The sequence below is a fragment of the Psammomys obesus genome, unplaced genomic scaffold, assembly GCF_907164565.1.
Source record: "Psammomys obesus unplaced genomic scaffold, mPsaObe1.curated_primary_1811, whole genome shotgun sequence".
Lineage (NCBI taxonomy): Eukaryota > Metazoa > Chordata > Mammalia > Rodentia > Muridae > Psammomys > Psammomys obesus.
The window spans coordinates 12,795,179-12,818,189 of NW_026595981.1; the positions used below are offsets into that span (position 1 = coordinate 12,795,179).

Here is a 23,011-nt window from a genome sequence, read left to right on the forward strand (position 1 = left end):
TCTATCTATCTATCTATCTATCTATCTATCTATCTATCTATCTATCTATCTCTATGTAGCTTTGGCTGTCTTGGAACTCTCTATATAGAACTCACAGAGATCTACTTGCCTCTGCCTCCCAAATGCTAGAATTAAAGGTGTGAGTTATTACTCCTGGCTACAAAAACTGGGTTCTGGGGATCAAAGTCAACCCCTCAAGCTTGCAGGGTTACCACTTTACCAACTGAGCTGTTATCACAACCCTACATTGTGGGTGTTCTGTTGATGTTCTCTCTCTTTCTTTTTTTGAGACAGGGCCTCATTATGTAGCCCTGGCTGGCCTAGAACTCTCCACTTAGATGAGGCTGGCCTTGAACTCCTGCCTCTGCCTCCTGAGTGCTGGGATTAAAGGCACACACCTGGCTTCCTACAGCCTATTTTAACGGTTGATTATGAAAGGATTCAAGGACTGAGAAAGGTCTCACTGCTTCTGGAAGGTTCTCACAGCTGCTGGCTGCTCTTTATGCTGTCTCTGTAATGTGCTGGATAACCTTGCAACCCATTTGTATTCTCTGCACCTTGGTTTTGTCCTGTGCTGGAAGGAAACTCATGTCCACACACCCCAGGCTGCTGCTTCCCACGTCGGAGTCTCTGCAAGTTTGGGCTTGTGGAGCGATTTGGCAGTGCTTTTGTTTGATGACTGTTGACTCAGGCCAGGTGTGCAAACCCAGTGTTTCCAGAATCCTTGTTGGCTCCGGGCTGGAGCTGGAATGAAGAAAATAGATGTTCAGGGTAGGAGGGAGAGGGTGTGGATAATCCAAAAGCCATTTGTTTAGGGCTTGGAGCCAGAGATAAGCTGTTTCTGCAGATTTTCCTAAATCAACCAGACAGGAACTCTTCGTAATGAGCCTTCAATGTATGTTGACCTAATAGTCTGCAATGCTCGCTTCATACACGTGTGAGCCATCTGGGCCCGCAGAGAGGTGCAGGGATGGAAGGGCTCTTGGAGCTCACATGGTCTTCCCTGCCTATTTTCACAGGAGGTCCAAAGGGTAAAGAGACTTGCCTGAGGCCACCTGGCTCCTTAGCGATGGAGCTGAAACTACCATTCGGGTCTCCAAACTGTATTGCCTTTAAGACAGTGGTCCCATGTGGCTGTGGATCAGAATGGCCAGGAGCTTGTGAAATTCAGGTTCCCTGGACACATGCTCCCAGCAGTTCCAAGTTAATAGCAGGGTGGAGAATGTGTTCTTAGCAAACCTCTAGGGACATCTGATGACAGTGAATGCCATGCTCTGCAGATGCTACTGGAATACAAAAAGCCTTTGCTTCCCAGGCCTGTAGGAAGGCATACTGTGTATTCCTTGAAGCCAGAGGCCCAGTCAGTTCAGGAAGTGAGAGCAGGAGGGACAGAGCCAAGCTTTAGTTATTTATTTAGCCAGTTTTGAGACAAGATCTCATGGAGGCCAGCCTGGCCTTGAACTGCTATGTAGCTAAGAATGATTTTGAACTTTTTAATCCTCCTGCCTCCACTTCTGTAGTATCGGTAATGCAGGTATGCCTATTTTATGAAGTACTGAGGCTGAAGCTTGGGGCTTTGGGGCTCCGTGCATGCTAGGTAAGCACTCAGGCAACTGAATCATAGCGCCAGCCCTTTGCCTGGCTTTAAAGCACAATGCAGGCATCCGGAGTGTTAGGAGGCTTGGCACTCTCTTTCCTGCCCTGGGAGATGAGGCTGGTTAGACTTGGCACGGTTCTGGACTCAGAGTTGACGTCTGTGAAATGGCTGGAGTGAAGTGCAAGGTCATGAGGACCCTGTGACAGGATATGTGAGGAGGGTCTGCCAAGCAGCCATCCACTGCCAGGTTCTAGGTCCTGAGTGATTGCTGGGCATGGGTGAGGGCAGGCTTCTGTTGAATACTGATGAGGGACGAAAATGTCCAGGTCCTTCTGGCTTTGAGAGGCTGACATGCAGTGACTTTCTGCATCTCAGTGTGGGCTAGCCCTAGCAGATGGCGTCTTTCCTTGGCCAGGATCCATTCCCCACTCCCACCTGCGCATCCCAGGAGCTTTCTGTGGTCTGACAAACAGAGACTGCTGCTCTTCATTTTCTGGAAGTAGAAGAGATCTAGGCTCTTGGGAAGCAATGGAGACTGGTGGAGGGGCTCCTGGGAAGTCCCGCCCCTTCCCTGACTATCAATTCTGAGAGACAGAACTACAAGCCCAGTTGGCCCTTCCCTACAGTCTTGCCAGAGCTGGGCTTGAAGGCTTTTGGCTGGGCGGGCCACTGCCTGGTTCTGCCAGTTCCAACCCAAGTGAGGTCAGCCTGACCCCACCAATGCTGTAAACATGACAGGCACAGATGACAGCTGGGGTAGGGGACACTGGGGGGACTCTGGGGCCTCAGGTGGCTCCGCCATCAGTCTCATGAAGGGAAAGCCGTGCAAAGCATCAGGAAACAAGAGGGCTAGTGGTACTCATGGGGTATATGCATGTACAATTTCAAACCAGCTTCAGAGCTGGGTGAGAGGAGAAGCAGACCAAGTTCCTGGGTTGGGTGAGAAGGAACTAGAAAAAAAAAAACCCTGAGGAGGGATGTCTGTCTGTGACAGTTGGCCTGGAATAAGCATGCGGCATGGTTTCAGTGCACTGGTAAGTGTGGCAACGAACAAGAGCCCGTTGGCATACACAGGTTTAAGAGCTTTGTGTTGGAGGAAGCCACAGTATATTCCAGGAGAGGCCTGGCTCGGGAGTCTAAGGATCTGAATCTCATCTCTTCAGCTATTACTCTCTGACCTTTGGCCTCTTGCACCTTTTAGAAATGATCATATGAGGATGCCACTGTCTTTGTGATCAGAGGGACTCCAGTGTGATGGGGTGATGGAGGTTATCTGGTGGGGAGGGATGCTGGATGCCCCCAGCTGTGGAACAGGAGCCTTACAACTGCTGGACTATAGAGAGGGGAGTGTCAGTGGGGTGGAGGTAGGGGGACCAAGGAAAGTACGGAGCAGCCAGTGGCTGGGGAAGTAGCTGGCTTTTGCTTTTGCTCTAAACAATCCCATCAACCATCTGTGCTAGGCCTTTCTGGGTGGAATTTCTGACCGTGTCCCGGCTGGTGTGGGGGGGGGGGTAGGTGAGAGTGAGGGTGAGGGTGACCGTCTCTGTGGCAGCTGCTGCCTGTTTCTTTGAAGTTCAGCCACGGGCCAGCCACCCCATCCTAGCCTCTGTAGCTCTGCCTGGAATGTCATTCCTGAGCTGCCTAAGCAGTGTTTTTAAGTGCCCTGCAGCCTGCAGGCTGTCTCCCAGAATCTGAAAACCCCTCCCCAGAGGGCAAGCTCCCTGGAAGCCAACCTTCCGTCTTGGGAGGCAGAAAGGCTGGGCTACCCAGGCTGGGGTAATAATATTCCAGTTACTCTCCTTTACAGGCTTCTCTGGGGTCCAGGTCTGGGCAAAGGGACTATGGGGCCCAGCTCCCTGAGGGCTGCAGGATTCCCCCATCCTGAGGCCTTTGTGCTACACACAGTTCCGCTGCAAGGCTGGACTGGGCCCAAGATCACAAGCTGTCCCTGACTCTGCCCTGCTGTGGAGTTTTGGAGTATGAGGGCTTATGCCAGCCCTACACCTGCCCAGCCCACCAGGAGTCCCCCTCAGAAGAGGACCCACCTGAGAGGCGTAGGTCTCCTCGTTTTGCAGACTTGCTGGGAGATGCACGTCATCCACACAGCTGCAGGATCAGGGTCTGCTACACCCACACTGGACACCCCCCACACCTTACTGCCTTTGCCCTTTGGCCGCCTATTCCAGACCAGCCCAGTAGCCACCAACCACATCAGGCCCTCAAGCCAAGGTCCTGCCCCCACAATGCTGAGGACAGGGACACCCCCATTGCCCACCAGGCATTCATTTTCCCCTTGCTATCCTCTGCTAGGAATGAGAGGGTCCCTAACCAAGGTTGGGACAGAGGAGAAATTGTGATGGTAGTGGTCGGGGTTGTTAGACTGTCCCAGAAGAAAAGTCTGTCCAAGAAAACCTAGCTGGTAGGAGTGGTAGGGAGTCTAAAGTTGTCATTCTTTTTGTTGTTGTTGTTTGTGGTTCTTTCGAGACAGGGATTCTCTGTGTAGTCTTGGCTGCCTGGAAGTAGCTCTGTAGACCAGGCTGGCCTTGAACTCACAGAGCTCCACCTGCCTCTGCTGGGTGCTGGGACTAAAGGCGTGTGCCACCATGCCCAGCTATGCCTGTCATTCTTAAAACCCGACCTGCTGTGGGCTGGCTTTCTTAAGGCTTTTTTTTTTTCCCCCATCACTGTCTTCTGTTGTTGATGTTTTCTTTTAATTAGAGAGACTGTACAGGGTAACAGCTCAGTTGGTAGAGTGCTTGCCTACCATGGCAGGAAGGTCAGGGGCATGGCAGCACATGCCTAGAATCCCAGCATTTAGCTGGCGAAGGCAGGGTGATGAGGAGTTTAAGGTCATCCCCAGTTCACATAGCAAGTTGGAGAGAGCAAAACATGGACCTTGGGGCCAGACTGTTTATTTCAGATTCAGATTCCGCCGCTGCTCAATCCTGTGTAAGCCAGTTCATCTCTCTGAGCCTCAGTTTCCTTTTCTATAAGATGGGTAGGGTGATGGTTTTACTGTGGTGACCTGAGGAGGTAACACCTGACAGGCACTTAGCAGGTGCCTTGTCCATACGAGGCATTCAAATTGCTTGTATCATAATTATCAAAGAAGCAGCTCAAGGGGCCAGGACTGTGGCTCACTGAGAGACCACATGCTTATCAGGCCCAAGGTCCTGGGTTCAGTCCCAGCATCAAAGTCAACAACTGATGGTCATTGTAAATAACACACATAAGCAAAATGAACCTGAAAAAAAATTCCTGGTGCTGCTGGTCTTTTGACGCTCTTAAGGTTGTTTGCACATTTTTAAATTAATAAGTGAACATGGACGAACATTCTGAAAGTATACGAAAACTTTCAGCTCTCTGTCCCTCTCCACACCCATGTGTACACACTCACACACACCCCCCCCCAACCCCTTCCACAGCACACCACGGTCTCACAGTGTCACGACTAGACTCACGGGCGCTTTCACTGTTCCTTTAAGTCTTGAGCCATAAGAGACATATTGAGGGGCTGGCAGGATGGCTCAGCGATTCAGAGCACTGGCTGTTCTTACAGAGGTCCTGAGTTCAGTTCCCAGCAACCACATGGTGGCTCACAACCATCTATAGTGGGATCTGCTGCCCTCTTCTGACGTGCAGGTGTACATGCAGGCAGAGCACTCATACTCAGCAGGGCATTTCCAGTGGTTCTGATCAGCGGTTGTCCCGTGGCTGCGAGGCTCCGCTCTGTCCGTATTAGGCACGGGTTCACACCGCAGTATAGAAACGCTCCACAGATGCAGGATTCGTGAAGCAATGGGTAGGAGCGCAGCGTGCGTCAGTGTGTCCAGGAGAGGCCGGGGTTGGGAGCTTTCGTTCCTTAGGCTTTCCTCCGCCGTCCTGAGCTGAGCGCCCAACCCAATGTTACATTGCTTGGCCTAGGTTTTTCCAGGCATGTTCACATGCTAAGTCACTGCAGGGACAGCCCCTCAGTGCTCCAGACTCCAGAGCTCATCATCTATTGACCTCGAAGCTTCTTCTGTTCAAACTGTTGGGCCTGGGCCAGCATGCAATCACTCTGGAGCTGGGGCAGCTTCCCAGCCCTGCACCTGAGCTGCTGGTGGGCCCCTTCTCCGGGTCTGGGTCTGGACTGTTTCACTTGTTTCCAGGCGCGCACATGTTCCTGCCAGTCCGTTGGGTGGAGCGGGGGAGCAGCCCTTCTCCACCCAATGAGGTTTCTTCTCTCCAGCCCAAAGTTGAACTGTTGGCTGAGCCTGTAGGGTTTGTTGATAGAGGGAAAAATTGTTGTGGAAATATTCCCTAACCCGCCCAGGTTTTGGTTCTATAAACAGTCTGTTACTCCGGCAACTTGACAGCTTTGGTGGGATGGGGAATGGGGGCTTTGTTAAGGAAACTGTTCTTTGTTTTGTTTTGTTTTTGCAAGCTTCAATTTCAACCTCCAGACCCCTCTTCCCTTGCTCCCTAGACTTACGCATTATTTTATAACTGGAAGGTCCCCATTTAGCACTCCTCAGCTCCTCCAGGGTTAACTTGCACCCTAGGATCCAATGCCACCCCCCCACTTCCGGAGTTTTTTGCTGTGTGCCCATTCTACTCTCTGTGCCAGGGAACACAGAGCAGCTCTCCCGCCTGACCGCTGTTGTGTTGAATCTGGAGTCAGACAGCTTGAGTTCAGATTTCAGCTTGGCCGATTAGCCGTATGACCTTGAACAAGTGCTTTACTCTCCCTGTAGCTCGCTTTTCTGTCTGTACTACGGGAGAGGGCAGGAGAATACTTACCGCTTAGGGCTGCAAAGAGCACAAAGTGCATTCACACACAGGAGGTCCCTGCCATGGTGCCTGGTGAGGAAGGAGGCTTAGGGAGTGGGTCTCAGTCATCGTGGCTAGGCTGCCATTATCATTTGTCTGAGGCATTGTAAGGCCAGGCTGGCCTTGAACTCACAGAGGTCTGCCTGACTCAACCTTAATGCAGGCGTGTGAACTGTGACACCCGGCTTTAAAAAGTATTATCTGTTATTACATTTAATGTATTTATTTTTACTGTGTACATGTGTGCTTAAGCTCACCAAAGCACACAGGTGGAGGTCAGAGGTCAGCTTGTAGAAATCACTTCGCCTCTACCTGGTGGATCCCTGAAATGGAACTCAGAATGTTAGGGGGTGTGGCATGTGCCTGTATACACCAAGACATGCCACCCGCCATATTTATTTATTTGCTTGTTTGTTTTTGAGACAGGGTTTCCCTATGTAGACCAGGCTGGCCTTGAACTCACAGAGATCCTCCTGCCTCTGCCCCGAGTGCCAGGATTAAAGTGCACCACCACCCACCGCCCCACTCCTGTTTTCTGTCTTGATCTTGGGATTTCCCAGCGTAGCCCATCTAGCATTCCTCCTGGTGTTCCAGGTATGAGCCACCCACGAGCTTAACACAGGAACTGGCTGTGTTATGAATGCCTGAGGAGCTTCATCTATAATCACTTCAGTTGGAAGCAGAGTTGGGCTCCTTGGGGCGCCTTTTATGGTTGCCGACTGTCAGGACAGGGATGAAGGGTTGTGTCCTAAGGGCTGAGGATCTCGGGCCAGATCTGTGCCTGGGGGAGGGACATTAACCTCCTTTGGAGCCTTTTGCCACCGTGCCTCATCCTCACATACATTTGGCCACAGACTTGGTCACTCGTGTTGATGCAGGAGAGGGAAAAGTGAGGAAAGGGTCTCCTGGTTTTTTTCTCCCTCACTTTTCTTCATATGTTTTAAAGAGTTTGAAACAAAGCCAAACAATAACAAAAATATTTTCAATGTTCTGGTCTTACAGATTCACTTAGAAAGGAGGGAAAGGAACTGTGCCATGTGGTAGCCCTGGGTGTGGCGCTCTAACTTCTCACTTGTGCCTGCTGTCTAGCCTGGAACCCATGTCTCTTTCTAGCAAAGAGTGTGGGAGTCTTTTATTATTCTTCTTTCTTTAAAAACTATTCTTTAAATTTATTTTTATTTCTGTGTATGTGTGTGTGTGTGTGCACCTGTGTATATAACGTGTTTATTCAGGTGCCCACAGAGGCCAGAAGAGGATTTTGGATCCCTTGGAACTCAAGTTTCAAGCGGTTATGAACCAGCTAATGGATGCTGGGAACTGAACTCTGGTCCTCAGCAAACATACTTAACTGCTGAGCCATCTCTACAAGACCCACCCCACTGCACCCCTACTCCCTCCAGCGCTCTTTAAAAAAAAAAAAAATCCTCAAGTTTAACAGGTGAAAAAAGAGGTGACTAACACAGAGGGCTAAGGGCCAACCCTGGACACACAGCAGGGCGTGGCAGCAGTGGTTTTCTCCCGGGTTTCCCTCCTCCTCCCATGTCCATCCGGGCTTCTTGCTCAGGCTGCTGTGCCAGGGTTAGAGAATAGGCGCAGGTGTGGCTGTCCTGCAGTTCTGGGGACTCTGGGAATGCGGCAGGCTTTGTTGTCGTCCCAGCAGCTGTGGCCGTTGGGGCCCGAGTATCCATTAAGCCGTTTCCGAGCCTTGGGCGGGAGCAGAAGGCTCGGCATTTAAAGGTCACCCGGCTTTTGAAGCTACAGCGACATTAATAGCTTGGGAAGAAAACAAGCCTGTGCAGGGGCCGGAGGACAAGGCGGCTCTGTCAGCACTGCCCCTCCTCCCCGGGGTGCTTGGCCGCACACACGCCTGCGCACACCCACACACCGACGGTAGCTTCTGCCTCCTGCTCGCCCACCTCCCTCTCCTTCCTTTTCGAGCCCCTTCAGTTCAGAAGCCTTAAAACTCGGCAGACTGCCCCGCATCCACCCCCACGGTGTCCGAGGTGACAATTGGATGAGGATGCAGCTGCCGGCGCTGCGGGGGGGTGGGGGGGCCGCGAGGAGGCAGCAGCCTCTCATTTCACGCCGCCTCACCCACTTAAGGTTTCCCCGGGACTTAGCCACGTTTACACGTGACCTCATTCTGACCCCTCTGGCCCTGGTATCCTGGAGTCTTGCTGAAGCAGTGAGTCCGAGCCCCACCTCCCCTCCCATGTGGGCAGGGCACAGATGCCACCCTTCAGGTCTGACGGCTTGCCTTGAGGCTGTGCCACGGCACTGGCTGCATGGGGTTCCGGGTGGGCACTGGAGGACAAAATGCCCGGGTGGATTAATTCCATCTGTTGAGGACAGAGCATAGAAAGTGTTGTCTGGTCAGCCACACGTTTACCGTCCCGCCTCCCCTCTCCCTTCCCTTTCCCCCTCCTCTCCTCCCCCCCCCCCCGCCCCCTTCCCCCATTTCTAAGATGCCTGTGCTATCCGGTGGCTCTTCTGTCCTCTAGACAGTCCCGGGGTGGGGGTGGGGCACACACAGCAAGGTTCTGGGAGGGCAGCTGTGGTTAGTCCTTTCCCTGGAGGAGCTGTGGCCTGGGCCCTGGGACACCACCTAGTGGCCTGGCCTGGTGGTGTCACTGGGCTGTGCGTGGTTCCTAGGCACGAAATGAGTCCCTGAAGACCATTGCAGGTGGACTAGATGTTCCGAACGTTCCTCAGCCACTGCCAGAGAGGAAGCCTGGAGTAGATGGGGACAGAGCTGGCGGGGAGGGGGGATTGTCCCCTCCATTCCTTTCCAGAGAGGGAGGAGAAAGTGCTTCATGGCCTCACACCTCCTCCTGGGGTCTCCAGTTGTAACCCCCACATTTCTAGGTTGACGCTGTCCCTGCCTGGGGAAAGATGCAGAGTCTAGGCATCTGCGGGAGTGGGACTGGCCGCTGACACTGGTGTAGCCATCTAGAAACGTGTGCCAAGGAGACAGCCCTGAAGACAGGCAGAGAGAGCTTGTGGGACCAGAGCCGCTGCTGAAGCACCCTAACCTCAGTCGCTCTGTCTGGGCCTTGGAGCTTGCAGTGCAGGTAAAGAAGCAGAGAAGAAAGGGCTTTAGACACCCTCGGTCAGTTATCGAGTTTCTCCACTGGTTGCTTCTCTGCCTGCCCACGTAGCCAGCATGGGCTGACTCTACTGGGCACGGCTGGGACCCTGGGGATTCCACACTGGATCTAGCAAATGTGCGCTTGGGAACTCTGTCCCAGTGTAGAAGATGGTCCCCGGCAAGTGTACTGTATGTGGTGTTTGTGACAGAGGATGACAAAGCAGGGCAAAGGTTGAGGAACGCTGGAAGACAGATCGGGTTGGCAGAGCAGGCCCCCTGATAACGCAACAGAAGGAAGGGAGAAAAGAAGCTATGGGACGGGGGGGGGGGGGGGGGGGGGGGGGGGGGGGGGTGTCAACACAGTAGGTGCTGTGAGAGCCTGAGGCCCCAGAGGAAAGTGTAGTCTCGTTGGTAGAGACTACCAACATAGGGTAGACAAACATAGGGTCGTTCAGGGTGGCTAGAGAGACTGCAGCTGTCTGGTTCTGTGTTTACATGCGTCTCTCTGTGGATGCACCAGTGGGCAAACACAAGTACTTTTTTTTTTTTTTCCTGAGACAAAGTCTCTTGTATCTCACATTGGCCTTGAACTTGCTATGTAACTGAGGAAAACCTCGAAGTTTTCTTCGTCCATTTCTCGAATGCTGGGATTACAGGCGTGCACCAGCATTTCTGGTGTATGGAGTGAACCCAGGGCCTTCTGCATGACATATAGGCACCCTACCAACTGAGCTGCATGTTCAGCATGCATTTAATGGCAGGCGCATAAGGGGCCTGGTAGGCCATAGTGAGGCTCTGGGATGCAGTCCGAGGACTTAGCCATCAGGGGCTTTGGGAGTAAGGAAAGACGTGCCACCATAACACGCAGTCCACAAGGAGGCATCCAGGTCCTGAAGGGCAGTTTAAAGGTAAGGAACACAGGGATTGCTGTAGATTGAACGGAGGGTGTAAGGGATATGTTCTTAAAGATGGTGCCAAAGCTTTGACCTCAGCCATGAAGCTGACTGGACGGAGGTGGTGCTTAGATAGGAGGCACAGGCTGGCTTGGACTGACCCGCTCTGTCAGTAGGAAACTTAAGAGGAGGAGCTAGCATGCAGCTGGCAGAAGATACTTAAAGCCACAGATTTACTTATGGAGTATAGCATGGGTACCAAGGCCTGTGACCAACCTACCACAGCCTGTCCCAGCTGGGACTTCCTTATCCCAGGAACCCACATAAGTTCCACCCTAATATTCCTCCCACATATACACTGCCTCTGCCAGAGAGGAAGCTGAGGTTTGGAGACCTGAAATCGTTTTCCCAAGTCACACAGCCTTGCTGAGATCAGAGGTGTGCTCAGCCCTCTGATCCTCAAGCTGTCTCATCCCTGGTACAGAGCTGGCCATAGCCTTCACAAACAGGCCCTCCTAAGGCAGGAGGCTGGCTGAGTTGACCTTGGACGAGGCTAGGTGAGCCGCACCAGGGCAGCCTGCCCACCTCCCTGGGCCAGGCTCCAAGTGACTCAGGCCTTGCCTCTTCTCACACTCCAGTTGGAAGTTGGCAGCAGGACGTTCCGGGCCTGGCTCCCCAGGCCCTGGGGGAGGACAGGTATGGAGTTTATGCTTCCAGGTCCTGAGGTTACCCACACCCATTTGCTCAGGGAGAGGTCTAACGGGCCCAGCAGGTTTGGTTCACTTCCTCCATCACAAGCTCATCAGGGATCCCTACCTTCCTGTTTTCTTGCCCACACTAGCAGAGGGTTCAAAGAGGTGTCCTGCTCTCTCCAAGGTCACATAGCCAGGTCTGGGGCAGTGCCAGCAGACCTCCCCCAATGCTGTCTGGGTCATGTTTCCTTTGATGGAATGTCCTAAACCCAGGCACACATGGCTGCATTTCTCAGGCTCCTTGGCTCTTAGCCATGCAAGCCTTACTTGGCATTGTAGCTCTTGGAGGTTGGATGCTAATTCTGGTTTTTCTACCTACCTACTAGCTGTGTGGTTTTGGACAAGCTTCTTGACTTTTCTGAACTAGTTCCTACCATTCATTTTACGATAGAGATGGGCTGGAGAATTATAGTAAATATGAAAGGAGCTTCGCTAAAGGTGATACGAGAAAGTGCCAGGCACAAGTTCGGCTGCGTGCCTCCATTCTTTCATGAGTTTCAAACCGCTTTTCATTTGAGCAGGGTTTGTGTGCTCAAAGGTAGTGTGACTTGGTGACTGTTTTCCCCGGCCTCAGGCTGGGTTAAGTTTAGCAAGGAGCAGAGGGGACGATATACTCCTCTGAAAACTAGCCGCTACCTGGTACCGATTGCAGCAGCCTGGCTGTTGGAGGTCTCTGAGTCTTGGCTGTCCATCAAATCCCGTTTCCCTGGCTTCCTATTTCTGAACTACTTTCTCCAAACCCACAATGCTGCCTCTGTGGAAAGATCTAGGCTTTTCCAGTGTTGACTCCATATTCTTGAGCTGTCTGCCTCTTCAGCTGTACTGGAGGGGTATGGGGTGGCACAATTAGGTGGGCAGGTTTGGTGGTCACCTGAACTGGGGCGTCTCCTGCTGCCTCAGCCTCAGGACCTGGCTTGAGCTGGGAGAATCTACATAAGCTTCAGTGATCTGGAGGGATTCCTGGGTTGATAGCCAGGGGCTGGGAAAGAGCTCCCATAGCCTGCCTTCCTCCCATAGGGCAGTGCAGCCACACAAACCCTACTCCAGCCTCATGGGGCAGTCTGCGACATTCCGACATTCCTTCCGGCCCAGGCTGAGGACCAGTTTGTTTCCTTTGCATGGAAACAGTGTAAGCAACCCCCTAAGAGGAGGGCCCTGGGCAACAAAGGGACAGGACTTCCCACAGGAGAGTCAACAGTAGATTCCAGAATGCCTCTCAGGGGTGTCTCGGCACAGACACCCAGCACCCAGGAGACCTGTCAGAAGGGGTTCACGAGATAAGTATAAGCCCATCATTTTTCTCCTTTCTTTTCATGGAGTTGCTCTTGGCAGAGTGACAACCCTGGCCTGTAATCTTTCCGGCTGAGTGCACCAGGGGCAGGGAGATTGGGGCTGTGCTCTCAAGGGCCTTCACCGGAGCCTCTGACCCTATGTGTAATGTCATCAGGGCTTGGCTTCTGGGGCCTGGTGGCCCAGAGGTTAGAGGCCTCATGCAGGCCCCCAGGGAAACACTCCTAACCGAACCACTGAATTGCCTCAGACTTCCTACTGTAGGGGCAAGCAGAAGGAGAGAGGAGGCCGTATGTACTTGGCAACTTTCTTGGGCTCATTTTTATAACCAAATCCATAGACTGATCATCTGAGGCCACCCTTATTTCTCCTAGGGACAGGGCTTTGGCCTCCCTTGGCTGTGACTCGCTCCTCTGAGCAGGCAGGAAATAGAGGGTGTGAGATGGTCAATCACGGTTCACTCAGTTGACAGGCTACTGCTCAATCATGTAACATGATGAGATGGGTCTCTGTGTTCTAATGTGGGGAGATGCCCACAGTGTGCCACTGAGTAGATAAAAGAAGAGGTGTACTGGAATTTATGGCTTAGTCACACAGGAAGATAAGCTCATGCACGTGGTAGCACGTGCAAGGATCAAACACCTACACATGATCTCATTAAATAAGTTCTCTCGGGGCAGGAAGGGACCTCAGTGTCCACTGGCTATTCAGAACCTGTGTGCCTGTGATTTTCCACCTTCAAATCCAACCTGCTAGGTGGGTCTAGTAGATAGATGGCTATAATTTCAGCACTTGGATGGTGAAGGCAGGAAGATTAGGAGTTCAAGACCATCCTTAGCTACATTGTGAGTTCAAGGCTAGCCTGGACTACACGAGACCCCATCTTTTTAAAAACAAACAAACAGAATGACAGCAAGATGGCTCAGCAGGTAAAGGCACTTACCAACATGACTGATGATTTGAGTTTCATCTCCAGGGCCACCATACTCAGCTTCCCAAAACTATCCCAAAGAACTCTGTGCATCTAAGTCTTGTTCACATTCCATCCCAAACCCGTGCTGGGAGGAGAGAATTAACCCCCACGAGCTGGTCCTCCGACCTCCACCTGTGTGCCACCCCTCCACAAAATAAATGTATATTTTAAAAAAGTTTTAAAATCCTAATCCAACCCACCTCCCTAGAAATAGGCATGACCCACACTAGGGCTCCTTGAGGATGTTCCACGTCATTTTGAGGAACGGGAGGAAGTAAGGCGTTTGGAACTCAGTGCAGTAGGCAGTCAAAGCCACTTCCAGAGTTTGAGATCTGGCCTAAAGGTGCCACATCAATGGCATTGATGGATCCTCCCATCCTGGGTGAGGTGGCTCCCCACTATCCCATCTTCCCTGCTTCCCTATGACCTTGTCTTTCCTGTCATGACAGTCAGCGTGTGGCCACTCTGACAAGGGTTTGCTCACATGACAGTTTCTCCATCAGCCGTTAAGGCCATGGCTCCCAGCCTAGAAAACAAGAGACTAGGTTGACTCATCAAGCTTAAGAAACCCTTAACGGAGCTGCCTGTGGTGGCCGTGCGCCAGGGAGGCAGGGGCAGGAGGGATCGTGAGCGTGAGGACAGCAGGGCTACAGAGGGAGACCCGGCCACTTTTCTACAGGGTGCTAGGATGACTACTCCTTGAGATAAGATGGAGAAAGTCAGGGCCAGATCTGGGGCTTGTTTTTAACTTTATATTGCAGCGTCTGTACATGAGCGCGCCTACATGTGCGGGTCAGAGGACAGTTTGTAGGAGTCGGTTGTCCCCTCCCACCACGTATGTCCCAGGGATTGAACGCAGGTCATCGGGCTCTGTGGCAAGTACCTTTTCCCACTGAGCTATCTCACCGGCTCCAGGGTTTGGTTTTTTGGGACCAGTTCTCTAATTCAGGCTGGCCAAAGCCTTCAAGGATGACCTTGAACTCCTTGTCTGCCTCCCAAGTGCTGGGATTACATTCATGCCTTACCAGGTCAGTTTTTATTCTGGGGTGGGGATTGAACTGAGGGTTTCATGCATGTGAGACAAAGACTCCGTGCAGTGAGCTGCGCCCCTGAACAGAGTGCTTTCAGACATCTGGCTCTGTCCTTTTTCCACACTAACAGCGGGGTCGCCGTGGTTACCATTTCAATGCCAAGAGGGCTGGGTGGTGTTCTGTTGTTTCAGAGCCTTTGCTAGCCTTGAGGGCCAGCTAGCTTGACTGTGGCAGGGAACTGGGTTTGGGATGGAATGTGAACAAGACTTAGATGCACAGAGTTCTTTGGGACAGTTTTGGGAAGCTGAGTATGGTGGCAAGTGCCTGTAATCCCAGCCCTTAGAAGGCTGAGGCAGGAGGATTAAGAGTTCAAGATCAGCCAAGCAACAGTGGCTCATGCCTTTAATCCCAGCACTCAGGAGGTGCAGAGGCAGGCAGACCTCTGTGAGCTTGAAGCCAGCCTGGTCTACAGAGGGACAACTGGGGCTTCACAGAGAAACTCAGTCTTGAAAAAAACAAAGCAAACAAACAAGAGTTCAAGACCAGCCTCAGCTATACTTCAAGTTTGAAGCCAATATGGGCTAAAGGAGACCCTATCTCAAAACCACCACAAAAATGAAAACTAAACAAAGAAATGAGTAGGAAAGAATATGCATATATTTTTTCCTAGACTCATTTATTTACATATTAATACGCACAAAGCCCTGGATTCTATCCCCAGGGCCTAAACTAGGCTAGATATGACAGCTGGAGGAAGGACAGAGCCAAGCAGTCTCCCTGGGCTGGGTAGGGGTCACCCTCATTACCTAACAGCCCACCACTAAAGAGTTCAGGTCTGTTTGCTTCTGCTCCTGATTCTGTCCCTCCTTTCAGGTGACGCCATCAGGTGGCAGGATGACTCCAGGATGCGGATGATCCGCAGTCCAGCTACAGCCTGGCCGAAGTCCGTATGCCGCCGCCACCCCAGCCCCTGTCCCCTAGCCCGGGCCTTGCATTCCCTCCGGGCGTTTCTGTGGACAGAGAAAGCACAGGAGTGAGTCTTCTCAGCCCCCTAAGCAAGCAAGCGGCCGACGGAGGGACCCTAGGCCGGAGGCTCCTGAGCTTGTCGGAAACATTCTCCCGCAGCGGCTCCACAAGATGACCAGCCTGTTCCGCAGGAGCAGCAGCGGCAGCGGTGGTGGCGGTGCCACCGGGGCTCGCGGGGCCGGGGCCGGGGCGGGGGCGGCCGGGGACGGCAGCGCCGCCCCTCAGGAGCTCAACAACAGCCGCCCGGCCCGCCAGGTGCGCCGCCTCGAGTTCAACCAGGCCATGGACGACTTCAAGACTATGTTCCCTAACATGGACTACGACATCATCGAGTGTGTGCTGCGCGCCAACAGCGGCGCGGTGGACGCCACCATCGACCAGCTGTTGCAGATGAACCTGGAGGCGGGTGGCGGCGGCAGCGCTTACGAGGACAGCTCGGACTCGGACGACAGCATCCCACCCGAGGTAGAGGCAAGGCCGGGACAATTCAAGAGGCACGGGGGTTGGGTGGGTGGGTGGAGCTAGCTGGCTTCCAACCAACAGGCATAGGAAACTTACGATCAGGCACTGACCCATCTTATGGGGAGCACCATGCAGTCATTCAGCAAACACCCAGCGAGCAAGCACAGACTCAGTGCTTTGCTGAGGATAGTACAAGACCATGGGCTAAGGTCATCAGAATTAGGGTGCTTGTTTAAAATGTGGGTTCATGGGCCCCACTGCTTTAACACTTTGACCCTTCAGTTCCAAGCCTGGTATATATTTGTTCCTGTTTTTTAGAGACAGGGTTTCACTGTGTAGCCCTGGTTGTCCTGAAACTGGCTCTGTAGACCAGACTGGCCTGGAACTCACAGAGATCCACCTGCCTCGACCTCCCGAGTTCTGGGATTAAAGACATTCAACACTATGCACAGTAATTCAAGAAAGGCTCTTGAACGGCGGTATCACCTTAAGCGGACAGATCAGACAATGTTTTTGGAGCTCACAGGCTAGTGTGGATTTGGCACAGGAGTTGGACCAGAGGTGAGAGGCACACGCAGAGGAGAGACACAGGAAGAGCAGAGAAAGGAGGTGAACCGGCCCCAGGACCAGCTGTCAAGATTCCAGAGGGGGGTGAGAGACCAATAAAGCTGACCTCACCCTCCTCCACTTAGAAGAGTGGGGTTGCACCCCTACAGACAGGGAGCGGGGGAGAGATGCAGAGTGAGGAGCACCTGGGACGATTATTTCAGCTCCAGCCCTAAGGTGCACCCAAGCAGGGAGCCATTCCCAGGGTGGAGGGCACTGCCAGCCACAGTGAATCAAGGCCTACCGCTTGGGGGTGGCTGGTTTTCTCTGGCTGCAGTTAAGAGTTCTGTGCCCAACCAACCTCCAGCCTAGAAAGACGTGCAGGGCTCAAGGCAAAGGGGTGAGGCAGGTGGTCAGGGCCAGAGCGTGGATGAGACTGGAAGATGGAAAGGGACTCTACTCTTTTCCTTCCCATTCTGAGGGTCAACCCAGGACCTCATACATGTCCTGCAAGCCACCATCACGGAACCACAGCCCGCAGCCCTCTTTTCACAGAGCACCCCCCAGGGAGCCCCAGGCAGCCCCAGGGAGCCTTGCGATTACTCTGTGGCTCAGGCCAACCTTGTACTTTTCCATCCTCCTGCCTCAGCCCCTTGGGTAGGTGGGATGACAGGCATGCTCCACCAGGCCTGGATGAATGCCACTCTCTCCAGAGTCCAGCCTGTGCTGGGCATCCCAGCTGCTTCGGAAATACATCCTTTCTGCCTCTCAGATGTGATGAGAAGGGCCAGCCACCCCTGTTTACGGGAGAACTGGGGACCAGATTTGATTGACCGAAGGCTGTGGCCTTCTTGCTCCTCCTCCATCTCCCTTCCTCCCTTAGTGAGTGCTTCTAGGACTCCCTCTCCATGGAGGAGAAGCTGTGCCGGCGACAATGACATATAACAGTATGATATAATCTCCCCAGGAACAAAGCAGGGGAATGTTTGCAATGCGTAGATGTTACTAGTATTTGTGTGTACATGAGTGTGCGTATGTGCATGTGTGTGTGTGTGTGTGTGTGTGTGTGTGTGTGTGTGAGCCAAAGATCAACTTGGAAACTTGGAGTGTTGCTTCTCAGGAGCCAGCAATCTTGTTTCTTGGGGAAGAGTCTCTTGCTGGCAAGGCTGGCTAGCTAGGGAGCTCCAGGGATAACTCCTGTCTTTATATCCCCTGCACTGACAAAGCCCCCAGCCCAGCTTTTCACAGAGGTGCTGTGTTTCAGGACACACCCAAGCTTCTGTGGCAAGCACTGTCCTGACTGAGCCATCTCCCCAGCCCTGTTGACGCTGTCTTTGCATGGCTCTCTGTCACCTTTTCTTCTGTCACACACCGCTTTGACCTGCCCGGATTAGCCAATGGAACGAACCCTGGAAAATCCAGAGCCTTCTCATTGGAAGGAGGTGTGGACACATGTGTGCGTGCGTAGGTGCCTTCTTTCAGTGTGAACTGGGAAGCTTTCTGCATGCTTTGACTCTCTATGGTCCTGTTGATCCCGACAGTCTGGCGGGCGGGACATTTCTCGCTTTGCCCATAAATGCCATGGCATCAGAGACCTCTGCCAGGCTTTCCATAGCCCCAGGCATCATGTCCTGTACTGCACTTGTGTTCCCAGCAGCCTACCGTTCAGGTCGAGCCCCTTCTCGGAGGCTCTCCTGGGCTGTCTCCCTTCGTGGGCCCATCAGCAGGCAGCTCCTGAGCCAGTGCAAAGTGCTGCAGGAAATTTATGAGCAGCAGTAAGAATGACAATAACTGCTGACTGGAAAAAGCCCCCCTCTCCAGAGGCTGACGGATGGTGGGCTGGCCCCGGGGATATCCTTGTCATAGAGAAATGGCTCCTGTCAGATAAACGGCCCAGACCTTGCCTCCCTCCCAGCCTCTGGAACACCTGGCAGGCATTCATCACCCACACTCAGTTAGGCCAGGAGGCCATAGAACCTCTAACACCTTTAGAGCCAGGAAAGCTCCTTGTGTCTGGAAAGATGAGGGGTGGGCTGAAAGACGCTAGGGTTTCCCTCTGGGACTACAGAGCTTCCTTTCTGGAGCTGACCTGTTTACCCAAAATCAAGCTGCACTGTAGCATACAAGCATACATTTACAGGGCCTGCCTGACCCCTGTGCTCCGTCAGTCTTGCGGCACACCACAAATCAGAGGAAACCCACGGAACTCTCCTCTCCCTCTCACCAGACCAGGCCTGGACTGTGTCCCTCAGAGCCAAGGACTGTCAAAAATGGGGGTGTGTGACCTGAGAGAGGTAGCACCCAGTCCTCCGGGCTCCTAGGATCTTGCTCAGCACCTCCTGTGCTAGGCGGCGGTGGGGTGGGGGGGTTGTCACTGTGGACCAAGAGCCCATTCCTTGCACTGTTCCCTTTGCCTGGTGTTCCTGTCCTTCCTGGTGGAATGTGGGGTGAGCAGCACAGTGGCCCGGCCAGCCAGGCAGCCTCATTCTTCTACTTCTGCAGAAGCATCTGTTTAAATACTTTCTGCCTCACAGGAAAGGACACGCATTCCAGGGCGGGAGCCTCCTTGGGTCAGGCTGGTGTGTGCGTATGTGTGTGTGTGTGTGTGTGTGTGTGTGTGCGCGCGCGCGCGAGTGCTCACTGCCAGGGTGTCCCTGCCAGTCTCCCTGTCCTGGGTGTGGCTGGACTAGGGGTCAGATGTATCAGTAGAACCTGGACTGGCAGAAGCAGAGACATAGCTTTAGGGGTGTCTTCTAGAAACCCAGGGTTCAAGAGAGGCTGGGACTCAGGGGTTGAGTCAGGCAGGGCCCCTGAGCCCTTCCCAGGTTCTTTGGTGGCTGAGAAAGTGAGAGCAGAGCTGTGGGGGCAGGGTGGGTCGAGGTGTGTGAGAGGGATCAATGAGGATGCTTCTGGGGGTGGTGGGAGTAGGGTGGGGGCGGGGTAGATTCATATCCACCAGATCTCAGGAACACAGCCTTTGCCCTCCCTACCCTGAATCTTTCCCTGCCCTGCTTTCTACCTCCTGGGTGGAGAGAAAGATCCACAGGGACAGTAGGCTACTGGGCTGCCCACCCTGAGCATCTCCCCTGGGTGTTCAGGCAGCCTGAGGGAAGGGTGTGACCGTCAAGCCCAAGGTCCAGGTTGAAGATTCCAATCTAAAGCCAGTGGGTGGTTTTTGCCAGCCTCAGCCTCACAGGGCCTGTAATCTGAGCCACTCAGCAGGCAAGGTTGCGTGTGTGTGTGTGTGTGTGTGTGTGTGTGTGTGTTCAGAAGTGTTATGTCCTGCTGTCCTTTGAGCGTGACATGGCTGTTCCCATCTTAGAACAGCTCTGACTTCCCACAGCAGCCCTTCAGCAAGCTTGGGCCTGTTCTCTCACAGAAGGCGGGAAGTGTCATTAGAGAACTGTCACCTGTGATTTTAGCCACTCCCTCCCTCCTACAGCCACCTCCCTGCTGTACACATTTCTGCCCCAGCTGCAGGTGGATTTCAGAGATGCTGGAGCAGACAAGAGGTTAGCTGATTCAGGGACTCTGGAGCTTTCAGGAGGTTGTTACCCATGCTGGGCTGGGCCTAATAGGATACAACTGGATTTTTTTTTTGGGGGGAAAGGGGGTGTCCCTCCCTCTAAGTAACTCCTAGACCTGGGTGAGATCACTTCTTTGGGCTGTCATCGGTGTCCTCTCTTGTTTACATCTTCCCGAGAGAAGTAATGAGACAGGTTTGAGGCCAGCCAGGGCAACTTACTAAGACCTTATTTCAGAATAAAGGTAAAAAGAGCTGGGCTGTAGCTCTGTGATAGAACACTTGCTTCGTGCATATGCAGCTCTGGGTTCAATTCCAGGCACCACAAAACAAGTAAAACACACCTAGGCCTTAATTTTCTTATTGGAATAATGGGACTTAACTTGCCAGACTGTTTGGGTTTAAGATAATAGAAGGTATAAGCGATGTCATCATCAGAGAAGAATACAGGCCTATGGAGGACACAGGTCTCAAGCGTGCAGTCCAGTGAGGATTCACAGCATGTTCCTACCACGTGCTAGGCACCCAGATCAATACACCTCTTCCTCCATGGGCCCCAGGGCCCCCAGCGCCTCCTGCCACCCTCACTGTCTTGCTGTGTTTGCTTTGCTGCTCTTGAGCATTGCTTAGACAGATGCTGCCACCATGAACGACCTTCGGGGCAGTGTGCCATCCTGTTTGCTGAGTGTAATTGAGGGGCCGTGGTAGCCACGTGTTAGCGTCAAGGCGTAAGGCTGGCCTCGCAAAGGAGCAGCTCCCAGCAGCAATGCGCAAGACTCCCTAGTACGCGTCCGCGCCCATACCTGGCCGCTGAGGTTCAAGGATGGAGTATTCAGGTCCTAACCAATAATTACTACTGTGTCTCTCTCTGTCGTCTCCGACTTAGATCTTGGAAAGGACCTTGGAGCCCGACAGCTCTGAGGAAGAGCCCCCGCCTGTGTACTCGCCTCCGGCCTACCACATGCACGTGTTCGACAGGCCTTACCTGATGGCTCCTCCAACTCCGCCTCCCCGGTGAGAGTCCTCTCTGTCTCAGGGCACAGTGGGTAGAGATGGAGATGGGAGTCGGGGTGGCGTTAGACACATCGGGGAAACCGGCTGTCCCCCACCAGAGACTGTCCTACCAACTGCAAGGTTCTCCCGTGGCAAGGGACATTGTAGCCCAACCCCCAAGGAGAACTTACAGAACTTCCACACCATGGGGCTGGGGAAACGGCTCTCAGTAGGCAGAGTGCTTATTGCACAACCATGGGCTTGAATTCCTAGCCCTCTGCACGTAAAAGCTGGGCATGGCAGCCCACATCTGCAACACCACAGCCGCAGTGGCAGAGGCAGGCAGTTCCCGGGGAGGTCAGTGGCCAGCTGATTTAGCGAGTCAGTAAGTGGAAGGCGAGGGAGATGGCTGCCGGTAAGGTGCCTGCAGAGGAAACAGGAGGACCCGAGTTTGGAACCCACATAAAATAGTTGGCTGTAGCAGCATATGCCTGTGGGATGCAATTAATTAAATATGGTACAGCCTCCGGGTTTTGGGAATGTGTAATCAAGGGAGAGGCAGGGTAGGCAGCTGAGCTCCTGAAATATTGTATTGACTCTTCCCTCCCTCGGCCTGTGGACATGTTAATGGTTAATCATTGTGCGGTCTCCTGCTGTAGCGAGAAGAACCTCAGAATCCCTCCCAACCCAGCACCCCCAGGTAGCCACCAGTCACCCGTGGGATGACTCTTTGTCACCCCTGGGCTAGTGATGGTGAGGGGATTTTAAGCAATGTGAAGCTGTGTGGTTTTCTGGTCTGATGTTTGGTTCCTAGTTTGATGACTGGAGACAGGAGAGTGGGCAGCAAGGTCCCCAGAGACTTGTCTCAGCTTTGAGACTCCTGTTATTTGGAAGCTTAAAATGAACCTGGCTGCCAGCAGTGTCCATTGCATGTGAGGTGTTTGCGTTTCTGGGCCCTGTGTTTGGCGGCTGCTGGAGCCTAGGTATGGTCACTTTGTTCTGCGGCCGCTGTTTCTTAGAATGACAAACTGGGGGACCTGCTGTTGTAATCCCCTCTCCCCACGCGAGCCATCTTAGGAGCCCCAGGACAGTGGTAGCGGGGAACCTGACTTGGAGAGCCAGTAAGAACAGCTACCATTTGCTAAGTACCCTTCAAATGCCAGAGACATGCCACTTCAGGTGGCAAGCACTGCAGTCGCCCATTTTACAGCTGAAGATGCTAGATGCTGAGCCTCAAGAGAGGGTCACTGCTGTCTGCAGGGCTTGGAGCTGGGGCGTCCACCCAGGTCACCTGACTTTCAGGCTGTCTGACTTCATTGCTGTGTCCTCACCTCCCTGCTAAGAAGTTAGACTGTAGCTTAGAGGGCTGAGGAAGTCTGGAAAGTTAGCTGGGTGGGGTAGAGGTCCTCCATTGAGTCAGGGACAGGGGAGAACTAGGACCTGTCACAAGTGGTACAGAAGATGCAGGCTCGGGGAGCAGGAGTTAGAGGCCTGGGTGAGAAGAGCACAGAGGTCACCCTGTGGCAGCTTACCAAGATCAGGGGTAAATGGGTTTCCTTTGACTTCTGGTGGGTTGGTTTTTTCTGGGAGGCTGGGCAGGGAGAGGCAGGGTTTTGAGACAAGGCTGCTTTGTCTAGATTTACCTGTCCTAAAACTGATGTTGTAAACCAGGCTGGCCTAGAACTCACAGAGATCTGCCTCTCAAGTGCTGGGATTAAATGTGTGGGCCACCACCAACCCGACTGACTTGTGTATTGTTACTGTTTTCATATCCTCTATTTCATTTGTGTTGTTGTGACCAAAAAAAAAAAAAAAAAGGCAAGGACTTGAGAGAGGAAAGATTTGGGCTCATGCGTTTGAGAGGGATTTTAGTCCGTTATGACAGGGAAGGCATAGCAGAGCTGTTCTGTCTGCAAGAGGGCAGGGCCCTGGGCCTTTCCGTCACTGTGCATCGGGAAGCAGAGAGAGCTGGCCCAGAGCCAGAGGCAGGCCGGCCCCTAGTGACTTACTAGATCTAGGTCCTAC

General features: G+C 53.1%; 1 protein-coding gene across 4 annotated transcripts in view; it reads left to right on the plus strand.

Annotated features, from left to right (window-relative positions):
• The window catches only part of Cuedc1 (CUE domain containing 1), an 84,053-nt gene that overhangs the window by 47,808 nt on the left and 13,234 nt on the right, over positions 1–23,011 (plus strand). For 2 of the 4 annotated variants that reach the window (XM_055620298.1, XM_055620301.1), the window contains exons 2-3: positions 15,310–15,927; positions 20,880–21,007. In XM_055620298.1, coding sequence (XP_055476273.1) covers positions 15,574–15,927; positions 20,880–21,007 — 482 coding nt within the window. In that variant the 5' untranslated portion in view covers positions 15,310–15,573. Of the gene's footprint in view, positions 1–8,512; positions 8,653–9,421; positions 9,481–15,309; positions 15,928–20,879; positions 21,008–23,011 lie in introns of those variants that run through there. The other 2 variants (XM_055620300.1, XM_055620299.1) reach the window with 2 other exon arrangements.